The sequence below is a fragment of the Chelon labrosus genome, assembly GCF_963514085.1.
Source record: "Chelon labrosus genome assembly, chromosome: 20".
NCBI lineage: Eukaryota > Metazoa > Chordata > Actinopteri > Mugiliformes > Mugilidae > Chelon > Chelon labrosus.
In genome coordinates this window covers 10,775,284-10,798,072 of record NC_140353.1, presented here as the reverse complement: position 1 = coordinate 10,798,072, position 22,789 = coordinate 10,775,284, and the positions used below count along the sequence as shown (strand labels likewise).

The 22,789-nt window shown below is 40.6% G+C and overlaps 1 protein-coding gene across 2 annotated transcripts; it reads right to left on the bottom strand.

Annotated features, from left to right (window-relative positions):
• Positions 1–692: 692 nt before the first annotated feature.
• Positions 693–22,780, bottom strand: wdr25 (WD repeat domain 25). 2 transcript variants are annotated; one of them, XM_084569518.1, is made up of 7 exons: positions 22,505–22,780; positions 21,157–21,855; positions 16,867–17,014; positions 5,864–5,994; positions 4,743–4,913; positions 4,032–4,172; positions 693–2,981 (listed from the first exon to the last, which is right to left on the bottom strand). In XM_084569518.1, the coding sequence occupies exons 2-7, from the start codon at positions 21,841–21,843 to the stop codon at positions 2,760–2,762; spliced, it is 1,500 nt and encodes a 499-aa protein (XP_084425644.1). In that variant the 5' UTR covers positions 21,844–21,855; positions 22,505–22,780; the 3' UTR covers positions 693–2,759. The 2 variants fall into 2 exon arrangements, with proteins under 2 accessions (XP_084425644.1, XP_084425643.1); XM_084569517.1 differs by lacking the exon at positions 22,505–22,780 and having other exon boundaries at positions 21,157–22,183.
• Positions 22,781–22,789: the final 9 nt, after the last annotated feature.

Genomic DNA, 22,789 nt, shown 5'->3' with positions numbered 1-22,789 from the left:
ACACAGTCAAACAGCGGTAGACCAGTGACTCTGTAGTTCTGGTGGTCTAGTGGCTTTGAAGAGAACAATATAATGGCTTCACTTCCCGGGGAGAAGAGGCCGTGTGACAGTCATATAATGCAGTGATAATATTAGAAATATGGCATACATTTTAAAGTGCCTAAAATTTTAAAGTGCCTAAATTGCTTCATTGCAGGTACTCCTGTCAACTTCTCCAAACTGGGGTGTGACAACCACCACCTCTTATAATCGCTAATACACTGACTAAATGGACTAAGTACCTAATACAAAAACTGAAGCACCCTTTAAACCTTTGAAATTCTCTAAATGCCTACTTCTGGCTTTTTTTGCTTTTTTTTTGTCAAACACATTCTCATAAAAGTTTATTCAATGTGTTATTCAGTCTAGATAGATCAAGACTATTACTTTATTGTAAAATTTAAAAATGAAGTTTTAAAAATACCACCGCAACGTCCTTGATTGATTGCTGCCGCTGTTATTGTTGCCGTTCTTTCAAGATATGCTATTCATCGATTAGTTTGTTTTGACTTTGTTATGTCTACCTTTTGCCACTGCCCAACATTTTTCCCTTTATTGTAGGTTGTTGTTAACTTTTATTGATTCCGGTGGCTTCTTAAACCTGTTGGCAGACTGCTCTTGCTAGGCTCAAAGTTTCTTCTTTTTCTTTTCTCTTGTGGATGATGGATGGATGATGGCCTCATTGTTTCATCCTTTGTGATTTTTTTGATAGTAATTATCTGTACCTGACTAAAAAAGCAGTATTCTTCACAAACGTTTAAGCGTAGATTTAAAGACACTATTTTTTCACTATTATTAACTGAACAACTGTATGGGGGTGCAAAAAAAGAGAAAACTGTCCATCAGATTTTCCCTTGCAACAACTTGCTTTTCATTGTACTATTATGTGTATTTTAAGTTTTTTTGCCTACTATATACTGAATAAAGATCACAAACATCTGTACTTCAATGCTGTTCTGTTGACTGGCAGCATTTTAGAAGAAACTGGCAAGGCTTTGACGGATGATGGCATATTTTTGTAGTCCTCTGCCCGTCTCTCTGTGAAGCTCTAAGCTGTCAGTGTGAAAGGAAATGTCATATCAGAGCCAGAGTGAACAAAAAGGCACAGAGAAAACTGATGTGTATGCAGAATGTGGAATGAAAAACACTTTTTGATTAGAAAATGCCTAGAGAGAGATTATTTTTTTTTCCTTTAGGTTTTGACAAAACCTTGAAGGATGTCATGATGACAAAGTCCCTGGCTGTATTTGGAGGGGAAGGCTGACTATAAAGGCATTAAGGTTGTGCTGCTGTGTGTGGGGGTTCAGCTAAACTGATTTCCCACCACTTCAGATAAAACTCATAACAATAGGTCAGACTTTGAGCTGTAAAGAAACCTCAGCTGATGCCATGCAGTCGCCTGATTTTATCTCGCTCACGAAGACGAACAAATATGAACAACATTCTTGGAGTGAGATATACACAATGGTGACGGAAAATAAGGGTGTTTTTTTTTTTTTTTTTAATAAAACGTGAAAGCTTTGCAAGACACACAGTGTCAAAGACGGTTCTTCAAAGGCATTAGCAGATAATAGATCTGCTGACCTCCAGCATTTTCTTTCTTTTTTTGCCAAGCTTGTGTTATCTTACGGCAAGAGATTACGGAAGACGAGAACAAAACATCCTTTAGGCTCAGCATCCTGTTTCCTTGACCTCTCTCCTATACCCGAGCCCTCCCCATCGCTTTGACCCCAGGCCTCCCCTGATCCTAACACTGAATTTGTTAAGTGTACAATTCAAAAAACCCTTCACATCTCTTGTAAATATACACACACACACTATATATTTATCAATCGAGGGTCATTATCAGGGGAAAAAATAAAGACTAAAATAATATTAAAGACATAATTACAACAAATACATGTTAAAAAATGTGTACAACCTCAGTTTATAAAATACATTTATACTCAATTATCCAGATGCTGAGTGCGTGACAGTACCAGGGAAGATATTGGTCATAGCTCTAATTTAAGTGGTGCATTTCAAAAGCCTGGTTGGGTATCTGCTGTGTATATCGATCATTGAGAAGTATTAAAAAGGTGCTATTTAAAACACAATGATATGGCAACAACAAATTGTATAATGTGAACCGGAGCAAGTGGAAGAAGCGTAAATCACAAATGCTAAGCAGCTAGCATGTATTAGCATGCAAACTGCAAATAACTCAGCAATGAATGTCAAAATTCTTACCTGACTGTTCCAGTGATTCACAAGTGTGCACCAGTCTTTCACATTTTTGCATCACAACTCGCAGACAGGGTTTTTTTTTTTTAAAGGCGTCATATAAAGGTGGTCTAAACGGGGCTTAACTCGTCTACGGTTTCTTCCTTTTCTTGTCCCTCAGTGGAAAACTTTGTTACTGGGGTTATAGAAGTTTCCTCTTTGAAAACAGGTTTCTGTACTCCACAATAAAAAGCCAAGTATTCATAAGATCTTAAAGTATAACTTAATAATTTAACAAACACTTTATGCAAATGCTGGGCTCCTGAACCATGAGGGGATTTGGGGTAGGTGAAGGATTAGTCAGACATACAAAAAGCCCAAATGCACCAACCGTTCTCCCATTATATTAGTAATTTAAAGTGTTGAAGATGAATGTGCACATGAGTTATGAGTTTAATATAGCGTTCCGTCTCATGGCCAGCCAACTGCTTTTTATGTCCATATTTACTAGTCCACAGTCAGTGCCAGATTTTAATCTCACCAGCCCAGTCACAGGTGGCCACGGTCGTGGGGAGGACAGGGTGCTGAGACACACACAGGCAGGGCTGGCTGTGAGCGCGGAGAGTGTGCAGCATACGAGCGTTGTGGTAGTCGTAGAAGTGAGCGGAGCCGGTGGAGCTCCCCGAGGCCAGGATAGTTCCATCCCGGGAAAAGTCACAGTGTACCGCGTATCCCTCCACCTCAAACAAAAATATAAAGTCTGTTATAATGCATTAACCTGTTACCTAAAGTCAATAATAAATACCATTATTAGTATTTTGTGAGCGTCCAGACTGGATCAGGCTAATTTTTAAAGGAGGTCTGATCTGCAAAAAGTCACGTGAACTGTATTGTTATTATTAGGACGGGCAAGTACCCAAATGTTTGGTCTGACAAAACGAAGTACGGTTATATCTATACTCTCTGTAAGGTGTAAATATTCACTCAGACTGCTGAGCTTTCAGTGAACTATAAAATACATTTTCCATAAAAAAAGACCTTGGTTTTTGTCTCCTGTCTATTCCAGTGGAATCACAATAGTCTGGAAACTGTTCAGGGCCAGCAACAACAGAAGGCATGGTTTCAGCACCATGGACAGCTGACAGGACCCAAACTGGTGCTGGTGCAGTTTGGGCTCGAGTCATTTCATGAAGACAGAGCGGAACAAATTAAACATTTTTGATCACAATGTCTTATTACTGGAGATTTTGCAGTAGCAGATGAATACTAAGTTTCAATCACAGTAAATGCTTTGTGTTAAACTTTCTGTTTGAATACATGTACACTGTTATAAGTAATGAAAATATGAAAAAATTCTATAAATTTTTTCAGATGCTGTTCTCTTTTGTTGATTTAGTGTTTTGCATAACATTGGGGTGGGGGATTAGTCCCCGTTCCTTTTTTGAATCAACAATCCAGACGCCACTCGAGCGGCTCCGCAAATTATGAATAGGATTTACAATCTAAAGCCGCATACTCCTCTGGTAGTCAGGCTCAGTGGAAATATTGTATTGTGCATGGTGTGTTTGCTTTGATGGAGGGTGCTGTAGAGGAAGCACTGCAGGCTATGGCTCTGCATGACAGTGTCATTCAGGATACAATGAATGCTTGGTCTCCGTTTATAGGTTAATTCCACTGCCTTTTCACAGTTTTGTGGCATGTCGCTGAAGTTGTGTGTGTCTTTTTCCGCTTTTCTCTATTGATTACGCCGGAGTGACATCCCACATCCCGAGGCCACAGTCGTTACTGACCTTGTGTCCTTCGAAGCGGCGCCTCTTGCTCATTCTATAGGGCTGCTGAGAGGAGAACACTGCCATGTAGTCCCCATTGGTCTGGGCAACAAAGGACTCCTCTAGCGGGTGGAGAGCCAGGCTTGGGCACGTGTAACGCTCCTTGTGACCATATGAGTGGAGAGAACATTTTTTAATTGCCGTTACTAGTTCCATCAGTAAGTCTGTTATTTTGAAAATAGCTTCAAAGTTGCAAGTGGAGGACAGAGTAACAGAAATAGTTAATAAAAACACAAATCAATCCACTGTGTACTAAATGGTCCAATTCTATGTAAGTGTCAAAATGAGCAAATTACACCAGTGCCTCATTACCAACTTAATCAGGAGGTTCTCACATATAGGAAATGTAATCTGCCTGTTAAATTTCAAAAACTTCTTTAAGCTGTTTAGCTGATAATTGCCAGCTGTGAGCACAACTGGGCATATATTCACCTTGCCATGAGTTTTCTGAGTATGAATATTATTGTACAACTATCTTTATGAGGACCTGCTTGACTGTAAGACCATTGGAATGAGGACATTTTGGTCAACCCTTAATTTTTAACCGCTTTCCAAGAGCTGTTTAGAGGTTAAGACTTAGTTTGATCCATTTATTTGATTCCAGGACTTTAACATCCTACAGCAATCACATCCTATGTTTGTTTTTTTTCATTATTCACATAAAGTTCTTACATGGTAGATCTGGTTGGAGACCTTGGCTGTGGTCTGGTAGTCCCAGGCGATGAGGGTGCGGTCTGCAGAGTCTCTGCTCACGCAGTCAGAGCTTGTTATAAAATCTGCTCCACCTCTAAGAAAGAGGATGTCCAAGGTCTGCTGGATGCCTGCTTTGTACACCTTCACCACCTGGAATCACACACAGACACACACAGAAGAATGTCACTGTGTGAAAGATCACAATTACTACATTTAGACTATTTTCATTTAGCGAGAATTAACGTCGCAGATGTTCATCATCTTATACAAATCTGCACAGAAGCACCAAGCGCCAAAGAGAATTTAACAAAGAGCAGGGAAACATGATTCGACACAACATGTTAAATGCTGTAGAAAATATAACCTGTAACTGTTGAACAGTGAGTTTTAACAAAACATGGCAGGGCAATGTCATGATTTCTATTCAGCCTCCTCAGTCTATTTGGCCAGACTTTAGCCTAATGGTTTAAAGTTGAGCCTGTGGATGGGCCATGTTCCTTTCCAACCGATGAGGTAGTTTCACCCCAGAGGAAGACAGCTCAGGTACATGACTGACAGGTAGTCAGAAAGCTACAGCATTAACAATTTATTTTCTGAGGACTGCTCTACACGTCTACAACTCATAGTGACGCTTACTGGCAGAAACATCTCCACTGTACTAAATCTAAAACCCTGCAGGGGAGCGATTCAGTTCGCTGAGGGGTAAAATTACATGTGTGCATTCAGACTTCGAGGAAGTGAATAGGATTATCATATAAAACAGTCCATTAAGCTTAATAGCAATATTAGGTTGCAGCTTCACGGGAACAATTTAATGCGGCCTGAGCGAAATTAAAATTTGCTTTGAACAATTAGTGATATAACCTGTAGTGTCACTCCTATGCATGCGGGAGTGTTATCGAGTGAAATAAAGCGCGGGTCACTGTGCAAAGCAAATTATGAGACTGTACTAGTGTGCATCTTTAAGTGGGAAGGAGTTGTGGGCAAGAAGCATGTGTTCAAGTCCTACCCGCTTTAGATTAACAAAGGTCAAATAGCAGCCAAAGAACCGGAGTCAATAAAAATGGTAAATCTACTGTAAGGAGGTTAATAAGTTTGACCTTGCAGATGCGCGAGTCCCAGGCCTTGACTGATGAACTGTAACCTCCGCACAGGAATACTTCTGGGTTGCTAGGATGCAGGGCGACACACATCACCTTGAACTGGTTGTCCAATCTCACCGACCGCTGCCCTACAGAAAACAAGGAATTGGAAGAGAAAGCGAGAAACACAAAACACGGATCAATTTCTTCGTGAAATTTGAAATGTTTACATCTGTTGTTCATAGTGAAGACTGGGATTACACACTGGAATAAAATATTTGTGCAATATCTGTGCATCAGTTCACTGAACGCATAATTGTTATATTCAAATCATATATTGTACATTTTATAATCAGTTTTAAATGTTAATTGTGTAATAATACTCTTGTCATGGGAGTGGACAAATACAGTCCCTGACAAAAGTCTTGTCACTTATCCATTTTGTAGAAACAACAGTTTATAACCTGACTTTTAATTAATCCATTGGTTTTAGAAATGGCTCATATGAAAGCTAAAACCCTCCCAAATTATGTTTGATATACTAAAATAAATTTGCTTCACTGAAGAAAGATTGATCATTTAATGAACACAGAAAGGTCAGATTTTGGCAAGACAAAAGTTTTGTCGCCTACAGAAAGTAATGTGAAAACTGAACAAATCATTTACTTCAAATACAAAAATATGATGCATAACATCAGTGAATTAAGTACTGGTGCTGTGAGATCCATATTTAATATCTTGTATGACTTCCATGAGCTTGAAGGACTGCATCCATGCGGTTCGACAATGATTCATACAATTTATTGATGAAGTCATCAGGAATAGCAAAGAAAGCAGTCTTACATGCCTCCCAGAGTTCATCAAGATGCTTTGGTTTCGTCTTCCATGCTTCCTCTTTCATTCTTCCCCAGACATGCTCAATGATGTTCATGTCTGGTGACTGGGCTGGCCAGTCCTGGAGCACCTTGATCTTCTTCGCCTTGAGGAACTTTGATGTAGAGATGGAAGTATGCGATGGAGCACCATCCTGCTGCAAAATTTGACCCCTTTTATGGTTGGGAATGTAAGAGGTAGCTAATACTTCTTGATATTTTACGCTATTGATATTGCCTTCCACCCTGCAAATCTCTCGCACACCCCCATACTGGATGTAACCCCAGACCATGATTTTTCCGCCACCAAATTTAACTGTTTTCTGGGTGAATCTCGGATCCATGCGAGCTCCAGTAGGTCTCCTGCAATATTTGCGGCGGCTGTGATGTAATTCAACCGAAGATTCATCTGAGAAATCCACCTTCTGCCACTTTTCCAGCGTCCATCCTTTTAGCAGGCTGTGGGCCTTGGCAAATGCCACACGTTTTTTTAATTGCCTTTTGTTTAGTGCTGGTTTCTGGGCACTGATTCTACCATGGAGGCCATTTCGAGACAGGATTCTACAAACTGTTCTGGTTGACACAGGGACTTGAGGTGACCAGGCCTGGTGGAGCTCTGCTGCAGTGGAAAAGGGGCTGGCCTTGGATTTTCGAGCCAACAAACGGTCCTCCCGAGCAGTTGTCTTGCGGGGTCTGCTGGACCTGGGCTTGTCAAAAACATCTCCAGTCTCTTCAAATCTTTTTCTTATTCTTGTAAGACTGCTTTCTTTGCTATTCCTGATGACTTCATCAATAAATTGTATGAATCATTGTCGAACCGCATGGATGCAGTCCTTCAAGCTCATGGAAGTCATACAAGATATTAAATATGGATCTCACAGCACCAGTACTTAATTCACTGATGTTATGCATCATATTTTTGTATTTGAAGTAAATGATTTGTTCAATTTTCACATTACTTTCTGTAGGCGACAAAACTTTTGTCTTGCCAAAATCTGACCTTTCTGTGTTCATTAAATGATCAATCTTTCTTCAGTGAAGCAAATTTATTTTAGTATATCAAACATAATTTGGGAGGGTTTTAGCTTTCATATGAGCCATTTCTAAAACCAATGGATTAATTAAAAGTCAGGTTATAAACTGTTGTTTCTACAAAATGGATAAGTGACAAGACTTTTGTCAGGGACTGTATGCTCGCTTTATGCAAATGTGGGTTCAGCACGTAATAGTAGTCCTACAACCAATCGGAGCCATTTTGTTGTGAACAAACTCAACTCCATGGCGTTAAGATGACATGTACTGCTACATCGCTCTTACTCTTATGTTCATCACTGCATAAAGCCCACCCAAATGATGTGATTAGCCCAGTAGATCCTTGCAGGAGAATAATCAGCTCCCAACAGAACGGTTCCAGACCAGCTTTAGGCCACAAAAAACTGGGGTGGGAAGTTGTACTGGCTTTGGCAGCAAGTGGTAACTCAGCTCCCTGTGACAGTAAAACCAACTAAAAGCTCAACCATTTACGCTCAATCATTCGAAAGACCTTTCTCTTTATCCATCTCTGCACAAGCAGGGTTTGCTTCTGCTCGCAATCAACAACATCGCCTATTGATTCCCCGGTGTCAATCATGCATCCAAGAACTTTGTGCCATTAAAAGGAATGTGCGTTATCGGTTATTATTCCGTTACCTCTGACAGCCCAAAAAGGGATTTCATCAAAAAATGCATTTTCACAATTGTTGCTAATTTGTGAGCGTGTTGGACTACTAGCATTACTAAGCATTAGATATTTATCATTAGGATTTAACATTAGTCCTTGCTTCTCATAAGGTAGCCAGTGCTCAGAAACCATCACAAAAATAATCAGTTGGTTGATTAATTATTGACATTTGGGTTATTGATTCATTATTTTAGCTGAAAATTCTGGCCAACATTCATAGATAATATATATTCACCTGTAGATAATATCACTATTTTAAGAAAAAACAAGGCAAAATATATTAATATCTAGTAAAGGCATAATAACACAAGACATTTACACAGGGCACCTTCATCTCTTTGACCATTTTTCATCATTTATCAATACCACTTCAGAGACATAATGATTCATGACTCATTCAAAAATAAAATGGACAGATTAATCAATAATGAAAATTATTTTTAGCTGCTGCTTTGATTTTTGGTTTTGGTCACAATCACAGGAATAACATCAAGACTTTTCCCTCGGGTTTCTGTACGGCTCTTCATTACGATTGCTGTAAATTGTCTAGTTAAAATTCACAGCCAAAGGACTCAAGCAAACGAACACAATAGGACCAACACTTAGAACTAACAAATGTTTGACGTTAAATCTATTGTACGCTGTCAATTTACATTACTGTATGAAACAGAATCATTTCACAGTCATAGATAGTCTTTAATAATGCAAGACATGTCCTCAAGTGGCAGTATTGTGGATGATGAAAGACGTTCTTGACATAACATCTTGGTTATGTGATTTCCTGTAGGCAGACATCATGACCATTTAAGACTTCTTTGTGAAGGCTTTCATGTTGAAGCCTTGATTGTTGGAGACATGATTGATATATAAAACACTGTGATTGCTCTGTAAAAGGCCCTTGTACAGAGACAGCTACGGTTCTCGGTGCAACAGCGTATTAGAGAGAGGCTGGTTTTATAAAACCCCTTGAAAGCATACACGTGTTTGAAATACTTTGAATCTGCTTAAACAAACGAAGAGTAATACACTGTGTATGTGTGTGTGTTTTACATACCGACTGTTGCTATTAGAGCTGGATGAGAGGCTTGATTAGACACTTTGTCTTTCCCAGCTGTCAAGGCTAAACTAAACACACCATAAATTTACATTACCTCCGAGATGCAAATTCTCCTGAAACTTCTCTTTGGTTTATTAATTGAGCACACAGCGAGGATGCAATCCTCCCTGTGAAGCACGCATTAGATTTCTGCGCAGTAAACACTGTGTGTAATTAAACTGTGCGATTGCCTCTGCTGATAAACGCCGTGATTCAAAAACAAACTCGCTAATAAAAGATACAGTAAATCGACTGGCAAGTCGGAGCCAAAGACGGTGTTGCCATCTTCTTGTGCTTTTTGAAATTCGTGAAGGATGTAGTAAGTAAAAAGAAGAAAATACGTCAGATATCATTCATCAAGTTGTAACCTTGATCACATTTTTCTGTTCGTAAAGAAAGCTTCACATAATCTGGACCATGGAGAGTTTCTTCTAATGCCCCAGAACAGTCTGTTTTTCACTTATTTTAATGAGGTAATGGGTAAAGGATCTGACCAAGAATCTGCAAGATTGCTCAACTTTTGTGTGTTAGACTTCCAGATAGCGCATCACACTGTAATTAATCGATCTCCGAGAAGACCTAAACATCACTCGGGACAAAAAGATAAAACTGACAAAGTTGTAGCGATGAGAGAAAACAGCAATGTTTTGGCTAGAGGCTGCTTTATCTAAATCAATTTAAAAGTGTCACACTTAAACATAAAAAGAAAAACACTGACAGGCTTAAATATAATTAGGCCTGACAGCGTGCGACAAAAAAATAAATAAAAAATTGCTTCCTGGGAAAAACGATAAAGCCAGACTATGAGCCAGCAACTTTGTCAAAGGCTAAGCAAAGTGGAAAACCTCAGGGTTCGAATGCTGCTCATTAATTCAACGAACAAACAACAAAGACCCCGTACAAAATAGTCTTAGGCAGTTAGCAGAAAACAAAAAAAAGGCACTTCATTACACATTTCTTCCAGGGTGTTCCTACCAAGCCTTTTTAAAACAGAGGAATGAGTCACAGCTAATAAACTGTACCAAACACGGACCTTATTTTACTTAATGGGGGACTGGTCCACTCTGAAATGTGATCGCATTGATTTGATCCAAAGTTTTAACAGGCAATTTCATCAGGCTCACACTTCCTTGCTTAATTGGCTTACCCGCAGCGATACAGAGAAGATCTGTCATCCAGATTTAAAACTGGTGTTTGTGAGGACAATGAAAAATCAACATTCTCCTCATAATAAATAGGGCCCCGTCATGTTTTAATTAACCAAGATTAATTAGCCCGGTTGGAGCAGGGAGATAAGGGAGGACTGCAGCGATCTGTCCCTCCCGCGTGACAGTTTGCTCGGAAGTCCTGAAAGAACTGTGATCACGCTGCGGAGCTGACACACACACACAGTGGATGACTACAGAGCAGAGGACATTACGGATGATTGGGATAGAGGGATGAGCTCCTTAGAGAGGAGAGAGGCGGGGATGAAATGGCTATTCCGCCTCATTACGGGATCCACCAAAGCAGGGTGCTGTCACCGCACATAAGCAAAGGGCAGACGCACATTACTTGGTTTTGACAAGCCATATCCAAAACGTGTTTTGGATACAGACTTTTTTTTAAAAAAAAAGCAATATTTGGAACTGGATATTTAGCTTCAAGCATGTCTTTAGTTTTGATAAATAAGGAGGTGGGAAAGCTTAAAATAACTGAATCGTAATTTAATCTTAATTAAGTTTTTTTTTTTTTCCATGTATTTCCTTTGACACAGTACAGCAAGTTTCAAAAACCAAGATGGGTTTGAGGCTTAGAGCCACACTGTGCTACTGTATAGTTAATGATCATCGTGCTTAAGATTTGCAACGTGAAAGTGCAAAAGAACAACTGTAATCTCACTTGACATAACAAAAAGTACATGCTTGATTACGAGCTAGCAACCAAACCATCTCCATGACAACTACTTGGCAGCTCCATCCATTAAGAAGAGGAGGATGGTTACAAGATGTGGTTAAAAGCTTCAAAGATACAACGCAGTAGACCTTATGGTCGTGTTTTTGTCAAGCTCCTGCATCCAGTCAAGAATAAAGGAAGATGCTCTTGCAGCTCAGCTAAAATTCACAATCTGAGGCAATGCCAAGCGATCAGGTTCCTTACAAATGCACAGAATAACGTCTAAAACTAAGTTAAATCAAGCGGTTTTCCGAGCATTTTCTCCATTGTAAATGCATCTTTACCTTGATTATTTTTCCCTGAATGGATTTCAGGCACCCCGTGTTAAATGAGGTTTAATTAACACCTTCTCACTGACAACTCAGTATAATCAGAAAACAGAATTTGCATATTTAGATTTTACTAAACTTTTTTTCCCCCCATAATGAGTTGTTGACAACATACAGTAAGTACTGCAAACTGTAGCGAATATTTTATATTCAGTGAAAATATTTTATTCGCCGGGGAATTGAAGCAGAATTGCTCGAGGGTAAAGAGAGGCAGGACTGTTTTAAAAGTAGAAAGAATTCAAGCATCAAGCCAAACGCTGCATGCTAGACCTCTGAGAACCATTTATGCTATAACACCATTGATGTCTTAATTGTTAACTAGCGTGCGCCTTTATGCAATTTAGAAATGTGACAATGACTATAGATCATTTCGTCGTTCCTTGCCTTTTGGGGAAAAAAATGGTCTGTTTTGTTTTCTGTCACAGGATAGAATAAAAACTGTGTCAACCTTGCAGGTTACCACTCTAAAATGAAGCCTGGATGCAGATATGCTTGCCGGTGGCATTCTTTGAGTAAATGCTTCTGTGTGTGTGCTTCTGCATTCGTTGTCTCCTGGTGCGCAATGCTTAAGGCTCTTCTGATTATACAGTCACAATGTAGTGGTTTATTCTTGGAACATGCAAATCAAGTGAGAAGAAAATGCAAATTACTTAAGAAACTATGACAGTGCTTCATTGTTTAAGTGCTTATACAAGGGGAATTCGATAAGCTACCACATTTACTTTTCAACATTCTTCTTGTGGAGGATCTCCTCCACCCTTGTTGGACCTCAGAAACCAAATTGGCTTTCTTGTTAGCTGAAGACCTTTGGTGTTTCTGTTTCAACTGTTGTGAGCACAAGGAGCTGAGACATACCCAGTGTATTAAGTATAGTTTATAGTATAGAGTATACTAACCATCGATCTGTTGGGGATTTTATCAATGGTATCCTGTCTAGTGGGGAGCCTTCCAGGATGGAGGTCATCTTCCAGGCTCTCTCTGCCAACCTTCGTATTTAGCTCCCCATTTCCGGGTTATGGGACCTATCTTTCGAAAAAATATGAACGGCAGTCTATGGCGAGATCATAATTATTTTCTGGTCCCGATTGAATTGTGGCATGAATTTCACATATGATGTGTGTGGATTTAAAAGATAATTTTTCACGTCAAGAGATAAATTATTTGACGTAAATAAGCTGAACAATATTAGGTTTTGTATGAGATCGCTTAGTGAACTACATCTCTCGTCTGAGAACTATGGCTGTCTCCTTGTTGAGCTTTACCGTCTTCTTCCAGGACGAAGGCAGAAGCATGAAACGAGGTGAAAATCATTATAAATCGGGTCATGTCGAGAGCTTTAGTTACACGAAGGGAGTTTTGGTCGGTTCTGTACGCGCCAGCATGCGGGACTTGTAGTTCGTTTAATTACGTATTTTCCATAGCGTTTTACTGAACTATCTTGCGACAAACTGTGACATTCTTGACATGTAAAATCATTTTTTATTCTGAAAAACAACATATGTATAATCCAAGGCACAAGTCGATCGGGACCAGAAAATAATTTATCTTTCGCCATAGACTGCCGTTCATATTTTTTCGAACGATAGGTCCCATAACCCGGAAGTAGAGGGGGCGGGACTTCGCCTCTCTATAAGAAAGGGTACCCTTCCCTAGCGTTGCCACTATGACCTTTTGTACCTCCTTAGCACACTTGAGAGGGAGGTAGCAGATGACCGCACGAAGGCCAGTGTTATCCAGTTTCTCAGACAGTGCTGACTTGTTATTAACTTCAAACTTTCGGCATAATCCCTCAAAGAGCTGAACTGTATCTGTAAGTAATAAAAAGCTGCATAACTCATCTCCTTCTACCTTAGGCGTCAAACTTATCAATCACCCAGAGTAGTGGAAACTGATAAAAATGCATAAGTAATTGAAACTCTCTAATCACTCTCAAAAATGCCAACCTAAGGTTTGACTATATAAAAGTACTGATCTTAGTTTTGTGGGTAAAATCCTCCTCGGTGGATGTTAGTCTGTTTAACATATGCACTGTAACAGATAACATCTATTTAGTTCTAACGACTGATGACGATTACGACGCAATAATATATTGGTCTGATTAAATGACTGTATTTAATAGCATGTTTCGATAGAGCGAATAGCTGGGGAAAAACAAAAACAAACGTTGTTTGGATAACCTCCCAGTATGACTAAATATGGTACATGTGGCTTGAAGATAAAAAAAAATGGAGCATCTTATTGCACTCATCATCTTTATCTCACAACTGAACAGCTGCTGAAGCTTCAACCCAATCATATATATTTATATGTTTTAGATTTCTCTTTTACCTTCTTTGCACAGAATTTCTACGTGCTCGTGCACGAACTGACCGACTCATCAACCTGAGGCACAATGTGGACACACTATCGACATACAGTATTTTCCTACACCAACCTCTGCCAATCAACTTTTACAAGGACAGTATGAAAACCACTATCCCGCTTAACCTGCTCTCCTTCGCTTTATCCCTCTCTCCCACTCTGCTATTGCTATTCAGCTGTGACAGCCTCCGTGTGGCCCACTGGGAATGGATATAAGATGCTGCAAATTAAATTGGACACAGGAACAACGGCGAAGATGGGCAAGGACAGCGGGCCCACACACCATTCTGAATGCGAAAGCTCCTCTATAATTCCTTTCCACTGTAAACACAACCGTGGAGCATTTGAGTTAGGTATGATGTGGTGAAAATAAAGGGGGTTAGATGTCCTACAAGACTCCTGCTGATCATTAAAGGCCGTGCACACCCCTGCAAAGAGAGATGAACAGAATATACTTAGCTGGCTTCCTGGTTAAGAGCACTGAAGGGCGTAAAGATCACATTCACCCTGATTACAATTTAACACAGCATACGCTCAGCCTTCCCAATCTAGTTCCTGCATAAAAGGCTTCATTAATTTTTCAAATATCAGTGTAATAACTATGCCAACACCTTGGCGTCACCCTGTTGTGAGTGAAATCCCCTGTAAAAACGGTTCCTCTGGACCTTTCCATGTTATGATGATGGGTCCAACCCACTCCATTTAAATCATTATGATGGTAATTATGCATGTAGCTCACCCCCCTATGTTCTTCTCAGCATTAGATCATGATTGATTTTAAAGCGTTGCAGCGCTGCCATATTAAAATGCATTACAACCCTGTAGAAACTGGGCTGGAATTCCCAACTCACATATTAATATGCAACTAAATTGAATTTTATTCGTCTCACAGCATTGTAGGAATGCATCCTTATTGCTCTCTCGTGCCAGGACACGCATGCAGATCCTCATCCACAAAAGCAATACTCAATTCTGAATACAAATAAACAATAGCAGTAGTAGGGATAATAAGAATAGTAAAATATAATTTAAAAAAAAGTAAAGATTGATGCAGGATTCATGCGCGAGGGCTCTGTAGAAGTTTGACTTCAAAGCTGTTAATCTAAGCCTACTTTGACAGCGGTGAGCAAGGCGACCAAACTATACGACCACGTAAGCATTTGTTTGTTTATGGTTGTGGTTAGTGACGTCCCAGTATAAGGTCATGGTAACTGCTCCTGTGGTGATGTATCCATTATTGATCGCCTTCCTGGAGCTGCCTGTGTGTTTAATGGGCTGGCCAAGCTATTATCCGTAGGCTTTATTGGCAGTATTGACATGCACGCTGAGAGGGGAAGTGCAAACGGTAGCAAGTCATCGCAGTCATTTGTTGACCCTACAGATATAGATGCTACAGGCGGTTCAAAGGAATGTCTTTCGTTTGTTGGCTCATTCTGTCGAGGCTCTCTTTGTATATACGGCTTTTCACACACGTACAAACGCTATTAAATTCTGACAGATACAAGGACTTTGAGATTATTCCCGGTAACTCTTCTCACAAACATTCACAGCTGTGTAGTAATCCATCAGTTGTTTCGGGCTGCTGAATACGCAGTCTTTCCGCGGCGGAGCGTCTGCATGGGTTGTTCTCATCTTTTCTGCCGTGCTTGTTAAACGCGCACTGGGCCGGAAAGCAAAAACCATTTCTAAAGCAAACCAAATTATTGATCTTTTTTTGTAAATGTCACGTTGAAAATGCTTTGTATGACCGCACAAAAGGGCCAGCAAAAAAAACAAAGAGACGGCAGAATTGGCTCAAGGAGGACGACATTACTGCTGGGAGACGAAAATGCCAATAAATAAGGACAAGTGAGAATCATTGTTTTCTTTGTTTTTCTTTGACGTGTATATTTGTTTCCATGTGAAGTACAAAGAGAGAGAAAGAGGGAGGTTGTCCTATTTTAGGGACTGTCGCCATTGACGCGGATGTGAAGCCTCCATTGAGGTTAATTTAACAGACTGACCTCCTACCTAAATTAGACAGGGTACAGATTACCAATCGTCAATGCAGGTTTCCTGGTATATAATGGATAATAGTTAAAAAAAAAACAAAAAAACAGTTAATTTACTTATTAACAAAATAAATCTGCTATTCACTTCACTCATAGAGTTAAAATAATAAACATACATAACCATGGAAGTGAGTGAGATGTTGCTTTTCTTGGATGCACCCGAAGGAGAAAAGCTGACCCGTTATTATGCATTTGCTCTAGAAATGCAGATTTTGACGGCTGCCACTGAAATGAGTCACGACTACAGAGAGAGAGAGAGAGAGAGAGAGAGAGGGGGAGAGCGTGAGAGACTGAGAGCGAAGCTGCTTTGCAATTCATACAAGGGATTTATAGCAGACTTTAAGGGCCCAAGGAAATTTAAATTCACTCCACACATAAATGATTATGCCAACTTTAAATTTGAGTAAGAGAAGCGCGCCGTGATGTTTTGTTGTCACAAATTCCACCAGCAGTGGTGTGCTTGGAGAGAGACGTTTAAAGAAAATAAGCTCAAACTGAAATTAATACAATCGCTGGTGTAGTGTGAAAATGAGAACGCGGACACGCACGCTTTACCTAATGCTGAGTTCTGCTCAAGGTTAATTCACGGAGACTTATTTTTACAAAGTAAATCCGGTGCTTGTAAAACTACAGAAAGAAGTGCTGCCAGCGACTCACCCGTCTCCACGTCTGTGATCACAGCCGTGTTGTCAAATGAGCCAGTGAGAAGGTGTCGCCCGCAGGGGGTCCAGCAGGCGTCACGCACGGCTCCCGAGTGGCAGGTGTAAACCCTGAGGCATCGCCCGCTCTCTACTCCGTCCCACACCTGCCAGACGTGAGCACACAGCTTCAAGCCAAAGTCACAAATACACCTCGACCGTATCGACAAAGTCACACAGTTTTGAAGGAAAGCTTCTGCAGCTCTGAATTCACAGCGTGACGTGCAAAGTTTGCGGAAACAACTCGATCCGGGAGAAACTGATTAATGAGTTCATTATAGCAGTTGTGCTCAGTTTGCGAGTTGCTTCGACTCATCGCATAACCGGTACACGCAATAGAGAGAAATACAGGCAGGCTAATGGGTGACACTGACCCCTGCATCCTCTAAATAACCTCATGTATCATGCAATACAAAAGAGAGGAGCAGTGGAAAAGGGGAGACATCAGACGGCCCTGACATGCTGCGCTTTCCCTCACACTGACAAGAAAAAAGGACCCGACTGCTTTCAATGAGGTTTCAAGGCAGTTTACGGAGACTGTAGGTCTGACTTGGAGGCCACTGCTCTGCCGACCAAAACGCATTTAAAAAAGGAAAATCCTGCTTTATAAATCATGCAGTGTGTCCTGCTGAAACTCTGCCCTGTGTGTGAATGAGAACGAGGGAACACAGTCTGTCTGCTTCCCTTTGTCAGAGCCGAAAAGAGATATAATCTGAGCGGCTCTCATCTAAATTCTACCGTGATGGCTGAAAATTATTCAGCAAAAAGTACAGCCTGAATTCAAATCGGCTTTTCTGATTAATTAATCAAATGAATTACCATTGAGAGTGCCTATAAATCAGCTCTCATGGGGCGGTGTAATGAGTTTAATGGTGTTGTATTGTCAGAAGTTTCTCTGATAAGAGAAGAAAAAATCCTATAACTGCCTTCTGTTTGTTGTCACAGCCATAACTATAAAACCGTGCCGTTTGAAATGCGATACAAATAAAGTATAAATAAGAGGCCTGCATGAAGGAGATGTTAATCAGCCAGATTACTCCATAAGGTTTAGTCTTCAACTTCATTGTACTGGACTTCAAAACGATCATTTGGCAAACATGCCGGTCAGTATTTTGACGTGTTTTTCATCACGATTTCTACTGAGGGTTCATGATTTTCTGTTAGACACACCGAGATAAAGGCTTCTCCCTAAAGCCCGGCTTGAAATCCGGTAGGTGGTGGGTCTGGCGCCCACGGAGGTGCGGTATTACACTAATGATAAAGTATTTTTGCTTCCCCAGCCTCGCGAGGGCCACAGAGGAACTTTGAAGATCTGTGGGGCACTGCGGGACCCCTCTCTGCCTCTCTCTGTGTTCCATTATTAAATACGACTCCTCTATGCAGCATATTAAACACAATGTGGAGCACTGTACCGCAGCTCCCACAGGAGACGGGGAAGATAGATGGACAGGGAAGAGTGACACATCAATATGGCAGGAAGAAAGTTTCACAAACAGAATGCCAGAGTTGCCTCCGGGGTGAGAGAAGTAACGGAGAGGGAAAGAATTTTAATTGCGACAAGCTAAATATTGAAGCGATACATCTATTAGGAATAGTTTAATTAATTGTGCAACAGGATATGCCTCTTCTTTGTGTGGTATTTGGCCTAGGGAAACACTGCCATCTCAAGGTACCACAAAAACCTTTTTAAAAATTAACTGATGATAGCATCGCTGCAAAGACTTCAAGAATATTCAACTAATCAGTCTTCCACGAGACAAGTCTGACAAAGCTCTGTCTCCAAGGCGGCTTTGTATAATTAATGATAACTAACTATAGCCAAATCATTCCGTGCATTCACAGTTGCAGTAATCCAGCACAAAACGAGACCTGAGCATCGTTGGAAACAAGTCCTTGTTTATTTGCACCCCCTTTAATTTCACCGGCCACTTAACAGACATGCAGAGCGGATCCCTGCAAATGGCTCATTGGAGTAATCTGCTTCCTAAATGACTCTTGGTAATTAAAACTAAATTGGTATTCGTGTTATCAACTTAAAACTGCTGCTTTACACCTGCCGTATCCATGGTGACAACAGCGGCAAACACGCCGGAATAATAATAGTCTGACAGGCAGGACGGAGGAAGAGAAGTCGAAAAGCCTGTAGGGCGTCGGTGAAGAAACACAAGCACAAAAGAGGGGAGTGTTAAGACTTCATTGATTATGTCGTCCCTCTATCTCCAGCCACAGAGAATGGCAAACAATGGCTGCAGACAAAGTGCTAAAAGCCATAATGAATGTAGTTGCACAGTATGTTATGTCATTTTTACATACGGACCTTGTTATTTGGTAGTTTCCTTAACTCAAGTGATGGTACATTAAATTTATTTTGGTTTCAGACGGTTGTTTGGACAGAAAATTTCAAATTCTCAACATGTACCACCTTTTTATTGATGCCTATAAGCAAATATCTATATCTGAACATGCTGTATCTGCAGGTAAGGGACAAATTTGGTACAGAGTTTCTATTTGTAGTCCGAGTGGTAGAGACCAATAATGTTTGAGTCGGCTTTAGTTGCATGCAGGTCTCTGTGGGGATCGTAACCTGTCGGCAAGCAAGCAGACACATCACATTTGTCAAGTAAATATCTTAAACAAAGTTGCTGCAGTGTTTCTTAACTTTCATTTTCTCATCTCAAGTTGCTACTCGGACTGTAAACAATTCCTGGCGCATAAACATATGTTTATGACTTACATAAGTCCTGAAGGCACAGAATCACAGGTCGTTATCAGATGATAGCCAGTGGGTTCCCAGACTGCCTTTTTATAGACCAAATGATTATTTGATACATCTACACAATATCGAGGCAATGTTTTTTATTTCAGGTAAATCTGACATTTATTTCCTTGACTGACAAATGAAATATTATGCCTATAAAATGTGAAGCATTTTTGCTAGGATATTCCTTTATTATCACAGTTTTAGACTAAGGCAATTGGTGCTATGTTAATAAAATAAAATAACGAAAATTGCCCACTAAACTAAACGTTCAAACAGAAATGATTCATATTTGAGAAGCTTGAAAAGGAGAGCATTAGGCTTTTTTCTTGTTTGTTCTTCCATGATGAAACTTGTTGCTAATTAATTTTCACTCTTTTGGATAATTGATTAAATGAATAATAATGTCTGCTCTAGTTAAAAAAAACTTAAAAACCTGAGTAAAATAATAGATTTATATTATATTTATGATGTAAATGTCTGAATTCAGTAAGGGGAAGGTGTTACTGCCAATAACTTGTATGGCTGAAATGTTCAGTCAATTGAAATGACTTTGCAAGCTTCATATGCTCCTCTTTCTGCTGGTTTCATAGAGAAGACCTGGCCAGCAGTCTGAGCTAGAGAAGAAGAGGTAATCCTTGCATACAAACAAACAAGTCCTCTCCTCCCCTCCTCTGCTAGTCTCCACCATCTGCTCCTCGGAGCCCTTTCCAGGTGCCAGAAGAGGTGGCTGCCATACTGCTGCACTTGTATGATTATGCAAATGAACTCATTCATATTTAAATTATTAATTATTCAGAGTCCTCACAGGATATTGGTGGCGTACGTGATTTCATACTAGGGTAGAAATATTTAGTCACTGCCAGGCAGATAGCGGCATTGCGTGACCTTTACAACAGGGGAATGGGGGATTGTTTTCCAGGTGTGAAATAAAGAAAATGAGGGGGAGGGTAAATCAGAAGGTGTGAGACAGATAGAGAGAGAGAGAGAGAGAGAGAGAGAGAGAGACGGAGAGAAATCGCAAGCGGGTCCCATGGGTCCTGACACACATTCAACTGACAGTGACAGATATGATTCTAAAGAAAGTGGTTTGTGGTACATTTATAAATTGAGGCAGCAGAGCAGATATTATGTCTCTGCTTGTAACACTGAGCCAATTACACTGAATGTCAGGTAAGTGATTTCCCCATTAGACCGCCCCGATGCACTTGGCACCTGCCTGAAATCATGCTGATAAATGGAAAACTGTCGAGATGACAACATGCATGTACCAGTCAGCCATAACTGAGTGAGCACCCTGAGAGGGGATACCACATTTTATTATATGGATGAGACATAAGCATGACAAATAAAATGATTTGTTTAACTGTATCAGGCAGTTGAAATACAGAAACTTAATAAACAAATTATCTGAAGCCTTGTACTACAGATGCATTGAACCCCGTTTTTCACTTCTGAAGGGAGGGATAGTCGTATCGTAGCTGTAATTACCTTAAACGTCTTGTCCATCGAAGCTGACAGCAGCAGATGACTGAGATGAGGCAAAGGACACCACTGCACTGTGTTCACCGGGCCTTGGTGGCCTCCCAGGCTCATCAGAAGCCTCCTGGGTATTCCTGCTGCGCTGGGCTTTTGAGCAAGATACGGCTTCAGACTTGCTGACACATCTGAGAGAATTTGGCCTTCCTTGGTCTGACTCCCTAGGACTTGCTCTGCTGGGCACTTTGAGTCCGGTGTCTCCACTGAAGTGGCAAGCCTCTGCCTCTTAGGGATATACGGCCTGACACCAGATGGGACAGTTGGCTGTCTTTTCGCTGGGTTTGAAACACTGCCGGAGGTTAGTGGCATGCATGGAAGAGCGATCTTCCCCTGAGTCACAGGTGAACTCAGAGGAGGTGCAGTAACTCTAAAAAGCGTGTCTTCTGCTGTGCCGCTACTATAATATTTTCTCCCCCAGTCAGAACTGGTTCTCTCTGAGATATTTCCACGATACTCCACCACTGTCTGGTCAGGAGAAAAACTTCTGGGGCTGAGAGTTGCCTTGGAGTTATTACAAACCACAGCTTCTTTGTTTTGTTCACATGATGCAGTTTGGACAGAAGCTGCAGTGGCCTCCTTCCTTTGATCCAGGGAATCGTCCTCTGACTCTGAATCCTCATAGGCCACTAATGAAGACATCTTTACATGACTCTGAAAATGAAGAGACATCAGCTGTGATTACTGTAAAGTCATTAAAGGCCCGATGGTGACATCTAGTGGATGCATGGATTCCTACACCTAAGGGTAGTGGGTAGGCTTGACACAAACAGTAATTTGGGCTTTAAAATAACCTCTCAGAAGGATAACAACTAATTTACAAATCTTTTTTATTAATTTAACATGTTATAGGAAATGTTTAGCAGTCACCCCTACACACAAGTCAAGTAGACTGGGGGAATACTAGCAAAGAAATAAATGCAGCTAATTTAATTCATTAGGAGGACTAAGAGAAAGAAACGGCAGCTACACGAGTTACAGCTAACAGTTAGCCTTAAACGTTAGCTAACACTAATTATATAATTGAGCTATCCAGACCATGCACTACAAACAGTTAGCAACAGCAAGCTAAGTGGACTTACTAACTTCGGACAGAGCAAGGTCACTCTAGCTCATGCTTGTACAGTGATTATTGACGTTATTGGACGGCTGAGTGTTTGTTTACAATATGCCACAGTCAAAATCGCGACGTTTGTGCAAAACATTAGTCTTAACTACCAGCAACATGGCAAAATTAGCTAACCACGACCGTTTGAATGTCTGTACAAAAGCCTTCGACAGACTATGGACGGAGGAAATCTACCTGGAGAGTCCGCCGTTAGTTGTTGCACCTGCAGTCTGCACAACTGACCAATTTATCCGACTTCTCAGCGTTGACACTGTTTGACATCAGGTACAACATCCCGCAAAATTGTTTGAGTAAGGAGGGCTTTTCAGAATAAAAGGACTGTTTCGATTTATCCACTTCCGTCCGAGTGTAGTGAAGCGTGAAAACTTTTATTTTGAAAACATCCTGTAGGTACCGTAGCGTCCTTCCTTCTCTTCCGACCATAGCATTTTTTACAGACATATAGCGTGTTAAATGTAT